This window comes from Manihot esculenta, chromosome 5, assembly GCF_001659605.2.
Source record: "Manihot esculenta cultivar AM560-2 chromosome 5, M.esculenta_v8, whole genome shotgun sequence".
NCBI lineage: Eukaryota > Viridiplantae > Streptophyta > Magnoliopsida > Malpighiales > Euphorbiaceae > Manihot > Manihot esculenta.
The window spans coordinates 7,246,787-7,268,928 of record NC_035165.2 but is presented as its reverse complement, the minus strand read 5'-3'; the positions used below and the strand labels follow the sequence as shown (position 1 = coordinate 7,268,928).

Genomic DNA, 22,142 nt, shown 5'->3' with positions numbered 1-22,142 from the left:
TTTTTCTTGGCACACATTTTTTCTTGCACACACACACAGAATTTTGTCTTAGCTTTTGCTCTACTCAACATAGATAACAAGGTTAAAAGAGTTTCTTTATCTCATGACCCCATTGATTTGCCACCCCTTTAAGCTTAAATTGAATCATTCACGGTATGTTACCTTCACTTAGGGAGTTTTTCTCTTGAATTGAATCTTCAAATTTGCTAAGGTCAAGGGAAATAAAAATACAAATACATGCAAACACAAAGTTAGTGTAACTCCCTAAGAGCTGATTTGCCCAAACTATCATGAAAAACCAGCATAAAGCACAAATCGTAAACCTGTTCCAATGGTCTAAGACTATGAACTGAGCCTAATAGCCACTTGGAGAAGTGACTGACTGAGTAACCGGGGGTGTATCACCCATGTACACAATCGCGTAAAAAGGTCAGTAACTTTTTCAAGCAAATAAGTTTCGATGGTCTAGACTATGAACATAGCTAGTAGCCACTTGAACAAGTGACTAACTGAGTAACCGGGGGTGTATCACCCATGTACACAATCGCATAAAAAGGTTAGTGACTTTTTCAGGCAAGGATAAGAATAAGTGCTGCTGAAAATAAAAATAAAAATTAAATAAAAAGGAGAGAGAGAGAAGGTGGCAAGTCACTCCTAGGGGTTGCATTAAACCTAACATAAAGGAATAAGCACGATTGAGTCAAAAACCTTTCTTTTGACCATGGTAGGTGAAAGGAAACAAGGAAAGGAGAGGACGACCTTGGTGCATGTACTCTATACTGTGATACTTCAGCTTAGGAGTCTAGGGGGGGCTAATTAAGTGGTACTTAGGCTCAAAGGAAAAAGGAACTTGATTAACTAAGTTATTTGTTGCTTGAGGACAAGCAAAAAGCTAGGTGTGGGGGTATTTGATCAAGCATAAATTAGCCGCATTTTTATTATCCTTTTTATTGCTTATTTACACATTTTTTAGTTTAATTTATGGTTTTTATCTTGTTTTTTCAGAAAATGAAGAAATTGGAAAATTGGAGAAAAAGTGCAGAAAATTGACAGAAAAGTGATTGGGTCAGTGATTTGCCCAAAACACTCAAATCACCGGGAAAATCACTTTGACAGCAGAAACCTGGAGGCAACAGGCAGAAGTGATATGGGCAGTGATTTGCCCAAGACACTCGAAGACACTGGCCAAATCACTCGCAGAAGACAGAGAGCAGAAAACTGGACTGACTCACAGAAAAGTGATTGGGTCAGTGATTTGCCCAATCACTTGAAGAAACTGGTCAAATCACCGAGCAAATCACTTTGACAGCAGAAACTGACAGCAGAGCGGGAAATTGGGCAGAAAACAGAAATCCGAATTTTCAGATGTCCAAATCCAACCCAATCACTACCAACATAAAACCAAGAGCCACGAAAGAGCTTCTCATCCAAGGAATTCCAATTGCAATTAAATTCAACATCAAAAGAGGAGTCAAACACCAAATCAAAAAGGGATTTCAAAACCCTAGATAGATAGAATTCTTCAGCTATAAAAGGAGAGCCTCCAAACCAGCAAAGGCATCATCTGGTCAGCAACTCAGCATCATCTCTCAGCACCAGAAACTCTGCAGAAATTCTCTTTTCTTCTTTTCATCTTTTCTTTGTGTATTTTGTCCACCATGAGTGGCTAATTTCCTTCCTTTTCTAGTTGAAGTTGAGAATATTCAGATTTGTGATGAATTGGGAGGTTTAATACTCCATTGTTGAACTCTTGTTTGTTTCAATATTTATGCAAACTGATCTTTTCCATAATTATTACTTTGCTTTTAGAATCAATAAGGGCCTATTGCTTTTAAATTGCTTAAGTAATATTGTTTGAATGATTTAGGTCCGTAATTGCTTAGGTTGTTCAAATACACATTTAATCAAGTTGCATAATCTAAACTTGACCACGCAGTTGGCAAGGATAGAATTGGGTTTTTCTAAGTCTTAATGCAGTCAACAGTTGTTCGATGCTACAATGCCCCAAGGACGTTCCTTGGCAACTTGTTGATTAGTGTTTGATTAGCGAACGTTTCCTAATCAAACTAGAACTAAGGAAGAATTTGGATTGTGAGAAGCGTCTTCCACAACCAAAACTGATTTATTGAAATCAAATAGGAGTCTTTAATAATCAATGATCAATTCTGAACAAACTGAATTAGACTCACTTCAGCTAGAATCTCTTTCTCATTGAAATTCTCATCTATTTAAATTATTGCTTTCTTTTGCTATTTAATTTTAATCATCAAATCAAAACCCCCCTCTTTTAATTACTTGTTATTTACTTGACCTAGTCATTATTAGGAAAATCATTGGTGTCAATTCCCTGTGGTTCGACCCTATTGCCACTATCTACAAGTTTATTGTTGATTGTTTAATAGGTTTATTTTTGACGGCTTCGACAACCGCCTATCAAGGGGGAAGGGCATCCATACCCTCATTCTCAGGTGGAACTCCAGTCAATCTTGTAGATCGACAAGTGCCTCGCATCCTATTTTCTGAAAACACAACATAAATCATATAAACATTAGCATCATATGGTTCATGCGAATACACATGAACCCTCATCATACACATAACAGGTCATTAATACACATGCATATAGTCATGGCATTACACATCATCATCAAGACAGGACTCTGCATCCTATCCTAGTGGACATGATTTTTCCTATTGTGCTTTCCCTTCTATTACATCTATGAACCCGACACTCTAGGTCCGACCATATGAACCTAGGGCTCTGATACCACTCTGTAATGACCCGAAAATCGGATCGCTATCGGCGCTAGAATTCAGGTCGACTTAAGGTCGCCGGAACCCGTAGCAAGCCTACTATACATCCTGTGTACCTGGTAGAATCCCATACATGATCATACATTTTCATAAAACTTTTAAACATTTCATATACCAAGCTCAACCTGTGCATGCATCATAACCTGTACACATAAAATCCACACTAGAGCCCTCATCAAATGCTCTAGTATGGTCAACATCACTTGCATCCAGCTTGGTTCAACATAGCTCATCATTAAAAACCTTTACGTAAAAGATCATGTTAACCGGGATTTACAAAACATACAATAGGGCAAAGCACAAATCTAATCCATTACATAATACATGTCCACTACTATTATATTACATAATTTATACCAACTATCAGCTGACTCTCCCAAGCTATCTGCGCTCCTGCAAACCTGGGGGTTAGGGAAAAGGGGTAAGCTACAAGAGCCTAGTGAGCAGAACTATAGAAACAGTTAAAGAAACATATGCTCATATGGAATGCATCACATCACAAACAAATCACAACAAGATGGACTTGTCACCAGTAACCCTCTACAAAATCCAATGTGCCCGGCCCACAACGGGAGCTCCTCAGGACTTTCACTTAAAACATAACATATCCAACTGTGCCAGGGGCGTAGAATGGGCCTCTCTCGGACTTTCTCTTACATTGTGCCAGCGGCGTAGAATGGGCCTCACCTGGACTTCCATATCCGTATCATATCATATCATATCATATCAAGGGCTAGTGGGTCATCCAATATCCATCCACATCATGTAAAGACAAAGGCATATTTGCTATATCATGTAAAGTAGGAAACCTTGAACTAAAAAAGGCAATGTGTGACTTAGGAGCTTCCATAAATGTTATGCCTCTATCAGTTTATTTGTCTTTGGATGCAGGCCCGTTAAAACAAACAGGAATCACACTCTAACTCGCCGATAGATCAATAGTCTATTCTAAGGGTGTATTAGAAGATGTTTTGGTCTAAGTGGGAAAATTAATCTTCCCAGCTGACTTCTTCGTCCTAGACATGGAGGACGATAATTCATCCAACTCTATAGATTTGTTTCTAGGAAGGCCATTCCTTAGCATAGCCAGAACGAAAATTGATTTGCATGAAGGCACGCTCACAATGGAGTTTGATGGAGAAGATGTAAAGTTTAATGTCTATGATGCAATGAAGTATCCTGATGAAAACTTTTCTATTTGCAGCATAGATGTAATCGAACCTCTCGCTTAAGAAGCATTTGAACTAAGCAAGGAAGACAAGTTGGAGGTAGTTCTAACTGAAAACTTGACATTAGATTACCTTGACGAGTGCACAACCCAGTTTGATGAAGAGATCATAGAGACCATCCACTCATTGGATACACCAGACTAGAAGGTAAGTACCTCTAATTTACTTTCAATACCCAAGTCTCACCACAAACTTCTCCCTTCAATTCTTCAGGCACCGGAGATTGAGCTAAAGGCTCTTCCCACACACTTGAAGTATGTCTTCCTGGGGAAAGAAAACACCCTTCCGGTCATAGTCTCTAATAAACTGAGTAAAGGTGAAGAAGATAAGCTTGTTGAGGTACTGAAGGAGTATAAGGAAGCAGTTGGGTGGACAATTGCAGATCTTAAGGGGTTAAGCCCCTCTACGTGCAAGCACAAGATCCTCCTTGAAGAAAATAGTAAGCCAAAAGGGGAAGCACAAAGAAGATTGAACCCACCTATGATGGAAGTTGTAAGAAAAGATATGCTAAAATTGCTTGATGCAGGAATAATATATCCAATTTCAGACAGTAGATGGGTAAGTCCAGTCCAAGTCGTGCCAAAGAAGACAGGAATAACAGTAAGAACCAACTCAGAAGGAGAATCAGTTCCCACTCGTGTTCAAAACGGGTGGAGGGTTTGTATAGACTATCGCAAGTTGAATTCAGTAACTAGGAAGGATCACTTTCCTTTACCTTTTATCGATCAAATGTTAGAAAGATTGGCAGGAAAATCTCATTTTTGTTGTTTGGATGGCTTTTCAGGGTTTTACCAGATACCAGTGGCCCCAGAAGACCAAGAAAAGACGACTTTCACATGTCCATTCGGCACCTTTGCCTACAGAAGGATGCCTTTTGGGCTTTGCAATGCACCAGCAACCTTCCAGAGATGTATAGTCAGTATATTTTCAGAATTTGTTGAGAAGATAATCGAGGTATTCATGGACGACTTTACAGTTTATGGTAATTCATTTGATGAATGTCTAATCAACCTCACACATATTTTAAAACGATGTTTAGAGTCTAATTTAGTCTTAAATTATGAAAAATGTCACTTCATGGTGGATCAAGGCTTAATTTTAGGACATATAGTCTTTAAACGAGGAATTGAGGTCAATAAGGCCAAGGTTGATGTAATTAAGGATTTACCATATCCTACTTGTATACGAGATATTAGATATTTTCTTGGTCATGCAAGATTTTACAGGAGATTTATCAAAGACTTCTCAAGGATTGCTCAACCATTGTGTAAACTTTTGCAAAAGGATGTACCATTTAATTTTGATAATGAGTATAAAGAAGCTTTCGATACTCTTAAGGAAAAGCTAGTTGCTGCCCCCATTATGCAAGCACTAAATTGGCATTATCCATTTGAAATAATGTGTGACGCAAGTAATTATGCTTTAGGGGTCGTTCTTGGTCAGCGAATTGATAAAAAACCCCATGTAATATGTTATGCATCCAGAACTTTAGATAAGGCCCAAAGCAATTATACCACCACTGAAAAAGAACTCTTAGCAATTGTCTTTGCCTTAGAAAGATTTAGATCATATTTGTTGGGTACTAAAGTAATTGTATTTTCTGACCATGCAGCTTTGAGATACCTTTTAAAGAAGAAAGAAGCGAAACTGCGACTAATTTGTTGGATTTTATTATTACAGGAATTTGACCTTGAAATTAATGATAAAAAGGGATCAGAAAACTTGGTGGCCGATCACCTCAGTCATTTATTTCAATCCCAACATGAATTCCCTTTAAAAGATGAATTTTCTGACGAACAATTATTTTTTGCGCAGGTGACAAGCCCTTGGTACGCAGATTTGGTAAACTATATGGTGACCAAAAGTTTTCCAGTAGGAATTTTAAGAAGCCAAAAAAAGAAAATGAAGCATGATGCATGACAGTACGTTTAGGATGAGCCGTACTTATGGAAATTTTATGCTGACCAAATAGTAAGGCGATGTATCCCAGAAAGTGAAATAGAGTCTATTCTTCGTTTCTGCCACTCAGAAGCCTGTGGAGGGCACTTTGGACCAAAAAGGACAGCAAGGAAGGTGTTAGAATGTGGACTCTACTGGCCCAATATATTCAAAGACTCTTATATGTTTTGTAAGGCATGTTCCAATTGTTAAAGAACATGTAACCTAGGATACCGAGATTAGATGCCCCTTGCACCTATACTGGTAATTGAAATTTTCGATGTATGGGGTATAGATTTTATGGGTCCATTTCCCTCTTCATTTGGAAACCAATACATTTTGCTTGCTGTTGACTATGTCTCAAAGTGAGTGGAGGCTAAGGCCACCAGGACTAATGATTCAAAAGTTGTTTCTGTTTTTTTGAAAACTCATATATTTGTCAGGTTTGGAGTTCCACGACTACTAGTGAGTGATCGAGGAATCCACTTTTGCAATAAGGTGATCGAATCATTGTTGAGAAAATATGGAGTAACTCATCGTACCTCTATAGCATACCATCCACAGACAAACGGCCAAGCAGAGGTTTCTAACAGGGAAATTAAATCGATCATAGAGAAAACTGTTAATATTAATAGGAAAGACTGGAGCAACCGCCTTGATGATGCGCTATGGGCTTATAGGACAACATATAAGACCCCAATAGGCATGTCACCATTCCGGCTAGTTTATGGCAAGCCTTGCCATTTTCCAGTTGAGCTAGAGCATAAAGCCTTTTGGGCAATAAAGCAATGGAACAGCAGCTTAATAGAGGGAAGTTCTAATCGAAAGTTGCAATTGCAGGAACCGGAGGAAATAAGGAATGAAGAGAGTGCCAAAATTTACAAGGTGAAAACCAAAGCTTTTCATGATAAATCAATTTCTCGGAAAAATTTTTAGGTGGGCCAAAAAGTTTTACTTTTTCATTCTCGGTTAAAACTTTTTTTAAGGAAAATTGAGGACATGATGGATTATCCCATTTGTTGTAATTAAGACTTTTAACAATGGAGCCGTGCAAATTCAAAGTCTTGAAACTAGTAAAATTTTTAAAGTGAATGGCCATAGACTCAAACCCTTTTAGGAGGGATTGAAGCCCAAAGATAAAAAATTATGATTCTGGGAGTACCACAGATCGAAACTTGAAGAAAGGAAAGTCCAGCCTAGGACAATAAATAAGGGCGCTGCTTGGGAGGCAACTCAAGATTACAGGCTTGCCCAAGCCTGTAAAGTCACAAATAAGTTTTCTTTTAATTTTTAATTTTAAATTAATTTATTTATTATTTTTGGAGCAGATTGGATCTTCTAGACAATTCAAAACTTTTAGGAAACCATTTTGAAGGTAAGTTATTATTTTTAAAATTGCTCTCAAAGGAAGGTAGGTTATGTTCTACTGCATTTTATTTTCTATTTAAAAATAAAAATAAAAAATAAAAAAAATAATTAAAAAAAAGAAAATAAAAAAGAAAGAAAAATAAATAAATAAAATAATAAAAAAATTAAAATAAAAAAAAAAAGAAAAAGAGAAACCTAAGTAAATTATTGTTCATACTATCAAGAAAATTAAATTAATACGTTACTTTCATTCAATTGATTTTTTTCGGTTGGCATCTCAGTTTTACAAGTTGTTCTTATTTTTTAATAATTGAATTTTATTGTTCATAAGAATTTGTTGATTTGTTAGAATACATCTTAGAAGCTGCCGTGTAAATATATGAGTTACATATAAAAATAGATGCTAGATCTGTATTTTTTTTAGTTAATGAAAATTGAAAATCAAGTCCTCTACTTTATAGAATAAAAAAGAAAATAATAAAAAGAAAGGTAATCAGTCAAATTAATATTTTAATCAACTTTTATAATTGAGTTGCAATCCAACTTTTAATTGCATAATTAGGTATATCAACCCATACAACTCAAATATTTATTCTGAAAGTCTCAAAGTACAGAGACTTTTTATTTGATATTACATGACGTTTATTTTTTAACCCGCTTCAGGAGTTCGAATGACCACATTATTTTCATCCACCCAAACCCAGACCCTCCAGCATTGGATATCTTTTGTTGTAGGTGTTCCTTCCTTGAGCACGATTGCTTTCACATATTTGTTCTCTCTTTCTATAATAGCTGCTGCACAATTTCCATCTATTCCAACAAGCTCTGGCCATGCATTCTTAATTTCTAAAATCAAAATTTAATGATAAAAAACAGTGATGCATGAAGGAAAAAAAAAATTATAGAGGATTTGCATTCTGAGTTCCATTCTTTTCTCGATCCTTAGTTCTATGAATATTAAGTTGATTGATGATTTTGCTCCGAATTCATGTTTATATAGTTTGCTAACTCCTGTATATTTATCCATTTATTGAAAGTTAAATTTATCGGCCCTATTATAATTTTATTAATAAAATAATTTATCTTTTAATTTTTTGCTTAAACTCCAACAATAGAATTAATCTATATAGTCAGACTTAATATTTTTGTTAATATAAATTCAATTATTATTTGTAATTTTACTTTTTAAAATTTCAACTCCAATACATAAATATTTTTTTAAATTATTCATTTATTGCATAATTTAATTTTATACACTATTTTTATTTTTAAAAAATAATTATCTTACTTAATTTCAAATCTATTTATATAATTGAAATTATTTTGTTAAACTATCTAAATTTAGAGAAATAAATTTTAAATTTTTATAAATAAAAATATTTTATGAGTAATGTTTTATTAATTAATGAGTTCCATGGACTATTTAAATTTAAAAAATATAAATATAATGGATAATAAGTTAGATAATTTAAATTTAAAAATATTTAAATATAAATTATGTATCATTTGTATAGATAATAGGTTAGATTTTTAAATTTTTAAAAAATAAATGAAATATTATTTTTATAGCTAATAGATTAAATAATTTAATTTAAAAAAAATAAATTTTATAATAAATATTATAGTAAGTTATTATATTTCTTTAATAGTATTATTTTTTTATGAATTTGTATGTAAAAATATTATTTTTTTATGAATTTACATGTAAAAATTATAATAAAAAGGATTATTTCGTTGATTTCAAATTATACAAAGAATATCCAATTAAATACAATAAATTATTTTGTTGATACATTAATTATTTGGAATATATTTATAATGAATATTGTTGAAAATAGATAAAAATTTTGATGGACTCTTAACACATCTACTATGAATATTGTTGAAAATAGATAAAAATTTCGATCGACTTTTAACACATTTACAATGAATATAATTGAAAATGGCTAAAATTTTAAAGATTTGCGATAGACATAGCGCTAGAAATTCGTCAAAAAAATTTAGTTTATGTAATATCTAATATTATAATTTAGTTTATGTAATATCTAATATTATAATTTAGTTTAAAAAAATTAATATATTATAATTTAAATAGATCTTACCATAATTTATATATAATTTAACATAATATTAGACTGTGTGATATCCCTTAATTAGTTAAATATATATATTTTTCCTTATTATATATCACGTTGTTGTGCAATTATCAAATTTTTAATTTTCTGATTAAACACATTAGTTAAATAAATGTTTTAGGTTATTAAATAATAAATCATGATTATTTATGCTTATGAATAGGCTTTTAAAGATTTAAATTACTTATGCTTAAAAAAACTCATGTAGCATAGAATTAAAGAGAATTTTGCCATCTTCACATGTTTATCGAGATTTTTCTCTTTTTTATTCTTAAACTTCTTTAATTTCATATGCTAAATTAAATACTTAATAATTAAGATATTATTTATCGATAAATTAAATACTTAATAATTAAGCTATTATTTATCGATAAATTAAATACTTAATAATTAAGATATTATTTATAAAAAAAACCGTAACACACTTTCAATATATTATATATGATAATATTATAATAAATATGAAAAATTAGTAAAAAAATTAGTGTATTATTATATATATTTATTAATTTAGTCTATAATAATAATAATAATAATAATAATATATTATTGAAAAAATATGTTTTATATTGAAAATGATAATAATATTATCTCTACAATAAAGAATTAAACTATTTATATTTGGTAGATCTCACGTGTAAAATATATATTAGAAAAAAAAATAATAAAGGAATTTTTAAAATAAAATAACTTGAATTGAGAGGTGTAAGCATAATTATAAAATAATACAAAAGAGTAAAAATCAATTAACATTCTTCTAAATCTTTCCACTTTTAAGGGTATTTTCAATGAATAAGTATTTTTCCCGATCAATAATCTTGCCATAATTAAATCAATATCCTTAGTTAATTTGTGGTGTTTAAAATCCTTAGGTACTACGTTTTTTTTAGCGTCCATATTCGATGCATTAGTATTTTGATAGTTTTTTATTTTTCCATTTGTTGTTATGTTTGTATATGTAGATTTAGTAGGCACATATTATAATAACTCGACTTTAATTGATTTAAATAATTTTTAAATTATTATTTTTATTTAATTTAAAATAATTAATACAATTATTTAGAAATTTTTAATTTTATGTATTACCATTTGAACGGTTAATTTCTTGATACGGAGTTGTTATTAGGGGGTAAATAATTAGTCGATTCGATTTTAAATCGAATTGAAATTAAATAATTATTTATTTTGAAGAATCGAACCAAATAAAAAATGAGAATTAATCAAATTAAATCGAACTGAAATAAATTGATTATGTTCCGTCACTCGAAACCGATTTTGCAACTAGAGCGGAAGAATCAAAGAAATGACATCCTCTACCAACATCTCAATTCAATCAATTTTCAAGAAAATCTTAAAATGCACATCTCAATAATTTAATCCTCAACTAAACATGATATTATAATCAAAACAACCTATAACAGAAGAAGATACATTAAAGAACAAACTCATAAATAAAAAATCAGAAAACTCACAAATATAAGCCATAAATAAGAAACCAAAAAAACCCAAATCTGAACGATGCTATTGCGAAATATGGAAGATAGATATACGATGAACATATGTGCATTCACATGTGATGAGCCGATGACCAGACGTGCGATGACAAGGAGATCTACGGCGTTCCTCCCCAATCAGCAGCGACAAATCATCTATTTAGGGCCTCGCTAGTCACGTTCCTCACTGTGAGTGGGAGAACGGTCTTGCCTTCATCATTGTGGGTGAGAGAGAGGAGTTCCCTTCCTTGTCGTGAGTGAGAGAGAAGGCTAGAGGACTGAGCGGCCATGATAAATCATCAACAACACTGTTAGTGATAAATAAAAGGTCGGACAACCATTTCAAAAGTCGGACGACCACCCAAGGTCAGACTAAAGTTGAAAAGGTTGGCGACCACTCCAATAGAACATGTCGGACTACCACTCCAAGATAACCGGGTCAGAAGATCGGGTTGGGCGGCCACTTCAATAGACCAGGTCGGACTACCACTCCAAGATAAGTAGTGTAACGACCCGAAAACCGGACCGCTACCAGCGCTCGGATTCAGGTCGATTTAAGGTCGCCGGAACCCATAGCAAACCTACTATACATCCTGTGTACCTAGTAAAATCCCATACATGATCATACATTTTCATAAAAATTTTAAACATTTCATACACCAAGCTCAACCTGTACATGCATCATAACCTGTACACATAAAACTCATACTAGAGCCCTCATCAAATGCTCTAGTATGGTCAACATCGCATGCATCCAGCTTGGTTCAACATAGCTCATCATTAAAAACCTTTACATAAAAGATCATGTTAACCAGGATTTACAAAACATACAATAGGGCAAAGCACAAATCTAATCCATTACATAATACATATCCACTACTATTCTATTACATAACTTATACCAACTATCAGCTGACTCTCCCAAGCTATCTGTGCTCCTCCAAACCAGGGAATTAGGGTAAAGGGGTAAGCTACAAGAGCCTAGTGAGCAGAACTATAGAAACAGTTAAAGAAACATATATGGAATGCATCACATCACAAACAAATCACAACAAGATGGACTTGTCACCAGTAACCCTATACAAAATCCAATGTGCCCGGCCCACAACGGGAGCTCCTCAGGACTTTCACTTAAAACATAACATATCCAATTGTGCCAGGGGCGTAGAATGGGCCTCACCTGGACTTCCATATCCGTATCATATTATATCATATCATATCGAGGGCTAGTGGGTCATCGAATATCCATCCACATCAACAGTAAAATTATGCAATGCATCATATTCGTGAATTCTAATGCAAACAACCTATCAACATGGCATTCGTGATGCATGAACATGCTCAAAAGCTTAATTACTTTAAAATTATAGTTCAGTTTAAATCTACTCACCTCTGGCTGATGCTTGACTAAACTGTAGCAGCTGGCTCACTGCTGGTCTCTTTGGTCTCTCAGGTCTGATCCTACACAGGTGGACTCAGGTGAGGAACCAAATACAACTCTACTAAGACTCTAAACAACTCTCTAAAAATCCCCCTAAAACATCACAAAACATTCATACAAAACAAGTAAGGAAGGGCTGGACAAGGGACTTTTGGCGGCAGGTTCGGCGGCCGAAGGTCCCTTCCAGATCCGAAAGTCAGGCACTTTCGGAAGCAGGTTCGACGGCCGAAAGTCCTCCACAGATCCGAAAGTCAGGCACTTTCGGGGGCAGGTTCGGCGGCCGAAACTCCTTCATAGATCCAAAAGTCCATGCCTTCGGGGGCATGTTAGGCGGCCAAAAGGCTGCCTCCCATGCAGGTTTGGTGGCCGAACCTTGCTTCGGCGGCCGAACCTGGTTCCCCCCCGAATGGCAAACCCGAATCTACCTCAAGCATTTCAACCCCAAAACTCTCAAATTCTCACACCCAACTCCTCAAAACATGCATACTCACTCCCACATACATAAGGGGTAAAAAACTAGTCTAAACCCCAATAAACATCAACAAAAACAACACAAGAGCATGCATTTATCAAAGAACCCAACTCAAAGTTTATAACCTTGGATCTAGCCACATCATGCATTTTTAACCCTTAACCGTTTTTAAAACTTACTTAAAAACATAAAAGAGGCAAGGATCTACACTTACCTCTTGAAGATCCAAGGTGAACGTGACCCAAGCTCGGAGTTAAGGAAAAATGGTCTCCAACTTCCAAAACTTGGATTCAAGCTTAAAACTTCAAAAACAAGAGAAAACTTATGAAAACATTGAAGGATTTGAAGGAAAATCATGAAATCAACAAAAGGAGGGTGAGAACTCACCTTACCCCGAAAATGATTTTTTTTTCAGTAGTCATCTCAGTTTTACAGTTGTTCTTATTTCTTGATAATTGAATTTTATTGTTTATAAAAATTTATTAATTTGTTGGAGCACATCTTAGAATCTGTGGTGTAAATATATGAGTTACATACAAAAATAGATATTAGATGTGCTTTTTTTTTTTAGTCAATGAAAATTGAAAATCAAGTCCTTTGCTTTATAGAATAAAAAAGAAAATAATAAAAAAAAGGTAAATCAGCCAAATTAATATTTCAATCAATTTTTATAATTGAGTTGCAATCCAACTTTCAATTGCATGATTAGGTACATCAACCCATATAACTCAAAATATTTATTCCAAAAGTCTCAAAGTGCAAAGATATTTTATTTGATATTACATGACGTTAATTGTTTAACCCACTGTAGGAGTTCGAATAACCACATTATTTTCATCCACCCAAACCCAAACCCTATTGCAATTGATATCTTTTGTCACAGGTGTTCCATCCTTGAGCACGATTGCTTTCACATGTTTATTCTCTTTTTCTATAATAGCTGCTGCAAAATTTCCATCTATTCCTACAAGCTCTGGCCTGGCCATGCATTCTTTTTACCTCCTAAAATCAAAATTTAATGATCAATAACAGTGATGCATGTAATGATCAATAATTTATGGCTTGCATATAATTGAAGGAAGAAAAAAAATTATAGAGGACTTGCATATAATTGAAGGCTTAGTTACATGGACAATCGAGTTCCATTTTTTTCTTGATCCTTAGTTTTCTGAAGGTTAAGTTTATTGATGATTTTGCTCCAAATTTATGTTTATATAGTTTGCAATTTCTGTATATTTATTTATTTGTTGAAAGTTAAATTTATCGGCTCTATTATAATTTTATTAATAAAATAATTTATTTTTTATGACTTTTCGCTTAAACTCCAATAATAAAATTAATCTATCTAGTCAAGCTTAATATTTTTATTAATATAAATTCAATTATTATTTGTAATTTCACTTTTTATTTATTTCATGATTATTTATGCTTATAATTAAGCTTTTAAAGATTTAAATTATTTATACTTAAAAAACATATGTAGCATAGAATTAAAGAGAATTTTGCCATCTTCACATGTGTATCGCGATTTTTCTCTATATTATTTTAGAACTTTTTTAATTTTATATGATAAATTAAATACTTAATAATTAATAAATAACTAAAAATACTTAAAAATTTTAATTATATATATATATATATATAGTTAATAACTAATTAAAAATACTCAAAGTTTTCTACTTTTAACAGTTTTATCCATATATTTTTTAACAAATCTACTATATATTTTAGCAATTAATTTATTTTAACGCCATTAACGGTATAGTAAAACCAGCCACGGAGTCAACGTGGGCCAAGAGACTATGGCCTAAAAATTTCAAATTGTATAGAAATATTTAAGTAGTTTTGTATATAATAAAAAAATTATTATTAAATCTCTATATATTTTAAAATTTTATTAATTAATTTTTATTTTAAAATTATTTAATTAAAATATTTTATATTTTATAAAATTAAATTTTTTAATCTTTTTATTAAATAAATTTTTATTCTTCTTCAATACTATTTAATTCATTTAATTTTAATTATTTATTTTATTTTGTCTCTATCATTCTCTATTTTTACAATTCAAAAAATTTTATTTTTTATTTTTAAAATTTTAACTCCAATACGTAAATATTTTTTAAATTATTCATTTATTGCATAATTTAATTTTATATACTATTTTTATTATTTAAAAGTAATTATCTTACTTACTTTCTAATCTATTTATATAATTGAAATTATTTGTTAAATTATAATAAATTTAGAGAAATAAATTTTAAATTTTTATAAATAAAAATATTTTATAAGTAATGTTTTATTAATTAATGAGTTTCATGGATTATTTAAATTTAAAAAATAATTTAATTTTAAAAAATATAAATTTAATAGATAATAAGTTAGATAATTTAAATTTAAAAATATTTAAATATAAATTATGTATTATTTGTATAGATAATAGGTTAGATTATTTAAATTTTTAAAAAATAAATGAAATATTATTTTTATAGCTAATAGATTAAATAATTTAATTTTATAATAAATATTATAGTAAATTATTATATTTCTTTAATAGTATTATTTTTTTATGAATTTGTATGTAAAAATCATAATAAAGAGAGGTTTTCAACGATAAACATTATCAAAACTCGATTTCATATGAGCTGTTAATTGATTGGTTGTTGATTTATATTAAAAAATATATTTATAAATATTAAAAATAAAGTTATTATTAATATATTTTAATGATATATTTTATATTTTTTAACTATTTATTTTTTATTTTAAAAATTCAATTAAAAATTTTGATTTGATAAAACTATATTTTATTCATTCTGTTTAAAAAATATTTTAGTTAGATTATGTTTTACTTTTGAATTTCTATGTTATTCAGTATTTTAATTTTAACTATTTTACATACTATTTTTTTTAAAAAAAAAAACTTATTCAGGTTATATCACCATTAAACATTTTAGATAATTGATTGTACTATACCGTTATGTTTTAAATATTATTTATTATGAATTTCTTTTCAACTTTGAATTTTATACATAATTAATTATTTTTGTCGCTGTATAATGGACATTGATGCAAATGTTTTATGCATGAAGGATAATTTTTATTAAATATATTTATTATTTATGAATGGTTTCAAATTATACAAGGAATATCCAATTAAACACAGTAAATTATTTCGTTGATATATTAATTATTTGTGATATATTTGTAATGAATATTGTTGAAAATAGGCAAAAATTTCAATAGACTTTTAACACATTTGCAATGAATATCGTTGAAAATGGCCAAATCTATCAGAAAAATTTAGTCCATATAATATCCAATATTATAATTTAGCTTATAAAAAATTAATATATAATTTATATATAATTTATCATAATTTTAAATGGTGTGATATACTATATATATATTACGTTGTCATGTGATTACTAAATTTTTAATTTTCTGATTAAATACATTAATTTAGTCAGAATTTTTTTTTGTTTTATAAGAGTAGATATTTACTTTAATTTATCTGAAAATTGCAAAATAACAGCAAAAATGGATAAACAAAAAGACAAGCAAAAGATCAAAGGGGAGTTCCAAGACCAAATAAATGCAAAGGGCAAGGAATTAAAACAGCGCCAGGAAGATCATCCTAATCCTAAAGCCAAAAACGCTAATCAGCGAAATTTTAATATTTTAATTAACTTTTATTTAATTTGAGCTGCAATTCAACATTCAATTACATAAGGAACATGAACTCATAGAATTCAATTATTTATTCTCCAAGTCTCAGTACTGAGACTGTTTATTTAAGATAATAAATGATATTTATGGTTTAACCAATAATAGGAGTTCGAACGACTTTTCCATTTTCATCCACAACAACCCTGACTCTGTGGCACAACTGCATCACATCTCTAGGGGCATTTACGCTCACCACAATAGCACGCACATTTTTGTTCTCCTTCTCTATGATAGCTGCTGCAACTTTTCCGTCTTTCCCGACAAGCTCCGGCCATGCCCACTTACCTAAGAAAGTTAAAAAAATTTAATGATCGATAGTAATAATTCATGAATTAAAAAAAAAATTAATTTAAAAGAACTTTCATATGCTTATATATATAATTTAAAAAAAGAGGACTTGCAGATAAGTACTAAAGGTTTAATTACCTGGTGGACATATTTCCTGATCCATTCTCCTCTCCATCTTTCTTCCTTACTGAAATCTACTAATTGAATGTTAAGTATATTGATGGTTTTGCCCTAACTGCAAGTTTATATAGATACTATACTATATAATTCAATTACTCTTTATAATTTTATTTTTTACTTATGTCATGATTTAAACTTATAATTAAAATAAACATTTAGCACATTATTTATGCTTATGTATATGATTTTAAAAATTTAAATTGCTTATTATATTTATACAATCTTAAAAAACTTAACATAGAATTAAAGAGAATTTTTCTATAATCTTAAAAAACTTAACATAGAATTAATCTACAATATACGAATGTTGAAATTGTAGATTAATAAAATAAATGTAATATTGTATGCAATAAGTAAAAATAAAAGAAGGAATGACAAATAAATTTCAGTGATTCTAATTTTAAAATTATAACTATCTAGCTTCTACAATGGAAGGGATGACAAAATAGTTAACAATTTTAAAAGATTTTTTTTTTTTTTTGAAATGGAACAATTTTAAAAAATTAAAATAATTTATCGTGTCTTTTAAAATGAAAAAATGAAAAATTAATTTTATTAAATCATAAATACTGAATAGTAGTTTTCTTAAATAACAATAGAATAAATAGTATTTTTGCTATAAAATTAAAAATAATAATTTTCTTTCATAGCTAATGGGTAGACTACATCTGTTCCTAAATTTATTATTTTAAAATATTTAAATTCCAATAATATCATATCAGATATTAAAATAATATCGTATCAGAAATTAAAATTAGAGAGATAAATAAAGTAAATTGTCCTAAATTATTTAAAATTCAGATAATAAAAATTTAACTAGACTCGATTTATTTATTAAAAGAGTTAAGTTCAACCTAAATATAAGATTTATTTAATAAATAAATTAAATTAAATTTTATAGATATTCAAACTTTTTTAAACTCAATAATTATATGCTTATACTTAGCGAGTTGTCTCATAAATATATTGATTTAATTAAAATTATTTAATTTCAAATTTATTATTTCAAATTAAAATTCAATGGAATCATAAATAAATAAATAAAATTGTTCATGGACTATTTTATATTAATTTTTTTCCTAGAAAGAATGAAATTATAAAAAAAAATCTATATAATAAAATTACATAGTTATATTAACTGAATTCTAAATAAGCATAAAATATAAAAAAGAAATATTTTACAATTAAAAGAAAAAAAAACTCAGCCAATGAATCATAAGGATAAAATTATGAAAATTAATTTTATTTTAGATTAATTGGACTCCTAGTAAACATAAAATAACAAAAACTTTATTTTACATAATTACATTTGTAATTTAGTAACATATATAGTTAAAAAATATCTAAAAAATTTATAAAAATAATAATTTTATTTTACATCAATCGGATTCCTAATAAGTCGTCTAAAACAAGGACTAGAGTAGGTTTCTATTGAGGAGATTGATGCTCTAGGATTCAATGAGTTTGGATTAAATAATCCGGAACTCATTTGTCATCAATAATGATCTTAATTAAATCACCAGCAACATGATAATAACAACTTTTTCTAGGGTCTTTATATTAAGTGGATCATAATATCGGGGACCAAGTCAGCTTAAGAGAGGCAGACAGGCAATCACCACTTGGATTATCAAGAAATTACTCAAAATAAATACTACATGTTTTTTTTTATTATTTTTCAACGTTAAATTATATTTAATAACTTTTAAATTTGAAAAACTCATAGGCTAAATAACAAATAGATGAATAAATAGCTAAATACAAAAAAAATTTAAAAAACTTTAATCTAAATTTGAGTTTGCTATTTGCTTTTAAAATGATAATGAAGTTATATCGAATTAAACTTTTATTAAAAAAAAATAATTTTTTTTTTAAAAAAAAAAGTAGTTTTTCAAATAATATGAAAGGATATTAACTTCTGCACAGGAAATTTCTAGTACACATCAGCTTGACACAAGCAAGTAGAAAAAATTAATACACAGGGGTTTGGTGAATATGTCTACTACCTGGGACTGAGAAGTAACTTTGATAGTAGTGATGAATCCTTTGATAATCTCATCCCTGATCAGATGACAGTCGATTTTCAAGTGTTTTATTTTTTCATGAAAACAGTGTTTGCATATATGTAAATAGCAGCTTGGTTATCATAATAAAGTGCAATGGGAAGAGATAATTTGATTTGAAAATCTGTTAATAGATAAGAGATCCACTTCAACTCACAAACAGTAGCTGCCATGCTTTTGTATTCAACCTCTACAGATGACTTGCTTACTGTGTTATCTTCTTGTGTTTGAGCAAGCAGCCCAATCAGCATCGCAAAAGTCAGATAACTGAAAAATTAAAATCAGCACGAAAGAAGACATCTTTTGATGGGCAACCCTTTAAGTACTTAAGGACATATAATGCTGCTGTCCAATGGGGTTTTCTAGGACTTAGAAGGAACGGACTTAGTTGTTGAATAGAGAAAGTAATATCTAGCCTTGTGAGGCTCATATATACGATTCTTCCACAAGTCTTCTTTATTTGTCTAGTTCTTGTAGAAGGTCACCTTCATCTTTAGACAGATATCCATTTTGCATCGAAAAAGAGATAGACTTGGCATCTTATAACCCCACATCTGCTAAAATGTCTAGGACATACTTTCTTTGATGCAAGTACAATCCATAGGAAGATTTGGTCAGTTCTATGCTTGAGAAATACTTGGCATAACCCAAGTCCTTGATGGTAAATTGGTTGTGTAATCTTTGTTTCTTGAATCAAATCCTCATCAGTTCATAAGATCAATATATTATCTATATATACAAGCAACACTAAAAAATAAGAATTAGTGGACTTTGTGAACAAGCAATGATCTGATTTGGATTGTGTGAATCCAAAGTTCTTGATTTTATCAGTGAACTCTTTGTTCTGTTGTCTCCCTGCTTGTTTAAGTCCATAAAGGGACTTAAAAAGCTTGCATACTTGTCCTGGTTTAGCCTTTAGATATCCAGGTGGTGGGAGTACATATAAATCTTTATTAATAAAGGCATGGAGATATTATTATTGATGTCTAACTGATGAATTGGCCAACTTTTAGATGCTGCTAAGAAGACCCTAACAGTTATCAATTTTGCTACAGAACTGAAACTTTCTCTGTAATCCACTCCTAGCACTTAGTTGTAGCCCTTGACTACCAACCTTGTCTTGTACCTGTCAACAAAACCATGTATCGTATTTAATCCTGTAAATCCATTTTGATTCAATAGGTTTCTTATATGGAGGCAGGCTACTGACCTAGGTATTATTTTCTTCTAGTGCTAATAATTTCTTTTGCATGGCATCTATCCAATTTGGATTTGTAGCTTGATGATAAGTAGTAGGTTTACAGGATGCAGACACATTGGCTAAGAAAGTAATGTATTCTTCATAAAATATTAGGCTTGAAAGAGAGGAAGGTAAAATTTGTGTACCTCAAGGACTGAGTGGACTGGGAGTAGTAGCCTGACAGTCTTCAATTTTCTTGGCAACAACTATAAAATCTTACAACCATGCAAGTCTAAATCTTTGTCTTGTACTATTTTTGGCATTCGGCACATTAACATACTCTTGATTTTGAGCAGTAAGTTGTGAGCAAGGTTTGGCCATTGATGAAGTAGTAAGACTTATGTTGTGTAATTCTGGTATGTTGGGTATCTCATTTAAATATGAATTAACAAATGGTTTTTATGGGTCTGTGTGATCATGCAGAATAGTGCTAGTAAAGGTGTGGGTTCAGACAAGAAAACTAATGATAACTTTTGAAATGGAAAATAGTTTTCATAGAACACTACATCTCTAGAAATATATATCTTTTTGGAATACAAGGCATACAACTTGTAGGTTTTCTGTCCAGGTGTATATCCCAAGAATACACACTTTGTAGCTCTTGGTTTGAACTTTGTTTTGTTGGGAATGGTGTTTGTGACAAAGCAAAGGCATCTAAATGCTGTGTGGTTGCTGTAATCTGATTTTCTATCATAGAGTATCTCAAAAGGTGACTTTCAATTCAAGGTTGGAGTTGGTAATTTGTTTATGACCTAAGTGGCTATGAGAATTGAGTCTCCCTAGAATTTCTTTGGCATGGAAGCTTGAAACATGAGGCTTCTGGCTACTTGTAAAAGGTGCCGGTATTTTCTTTCCACTACACCATTTTGTTGTGGTGTGTAGGCGCGAGACTTGTGGTGTATATTTCATTTCTATTAAAATAACGGATAACAAGCTTGATTCACAAATTCAAATCTATTGTCTAATCTGATTATCTTTACTGATCTGTTGAACTGTTGGTTATAAGATTTAGGAAAGAAGTAATGGGAGTGTTTGAGTTTTATCTGTCATGAGATAGGTCTAGGTTACTCTACTAAAATCATCCGCCAAAATGAGAAAATATCTTGTCCCTGAATATGATATAATGTGGTAAGACCCCACAAGTCCATATGTATTAAATCAAACACATGAGAAGTCATTATTGTGCTAACTGGAAATGGCAGTCTCTTCTGGGAAAAATTTCACAAACTTTCATTTCTTTATTACAATTTTCAATGTTTGCAATTTTGGACAGTACACTTGATGGTAAGGACCAGCCTTATATGCCAAATGCTACTATTATCTAGACTTATCATTGCTATAACTTTATTATTATTGTTCATACATTTATCATCGGTCTCATTCTGCCCTTTATTTTTCATGGTTCTGATATTAAAGGATGATGCATCGATCTTATAGAATCCCCTTATACTCTGCCAATGGCTACTACTCCCTCAGTCAAGTGATCTCACATAATACAATTTCTGCAGAATACAATTTTTGTGACATGAAAGTAATTGTCATTTTTTAGTTTTATAGCAATTTTTGTACTCACAATATGTTGTATTTAAATTTAGAAATTTAACTCATTTCTAAATTTATACTCTTATTTAAATTTAAAATTTTCATAAAAATTCAATTAATTTTTATTAATTTTTTTATTTATAATAAAATAATTTTAAATTTTAAATTTTATAAACTTAAAAATAAAATGTATATTTAGACACTTGTCAC

The 22,142-nt window shown here is 30.4% G+C and overlaps 1 protein-coding gene across 1 annotated transcript; it reads right to left on the bottom strand.

The window, feature by feature from the left end:
• Positions 1–16,633: 16,633 nt before the first annotated feature.
• Positions 16,634–17,160, bottom strand: LOC110607771 (glu S.griseus protease inhibitor-like). The gene is made up of 2 exons (XM_021746938.2): positions 17,046–17,160; positions 16,634–16,904 (listed from the first exon to the last, which is right to left on the bottom strand). Exons 1-2 carry the CDS (start codon positions 17,080–17,082, stop codon positions 16,711–16,713), a joined length of 231 nt encoding a protein of 76 aa, XP_021602630.1. The 5' UTR covers positions 17,083–17,160; the 3' UTR covers positions 16,634–16,710.
• Between the last annotated feature and the right edge of the window lie 4,982 nt (positions 17,161–22,142).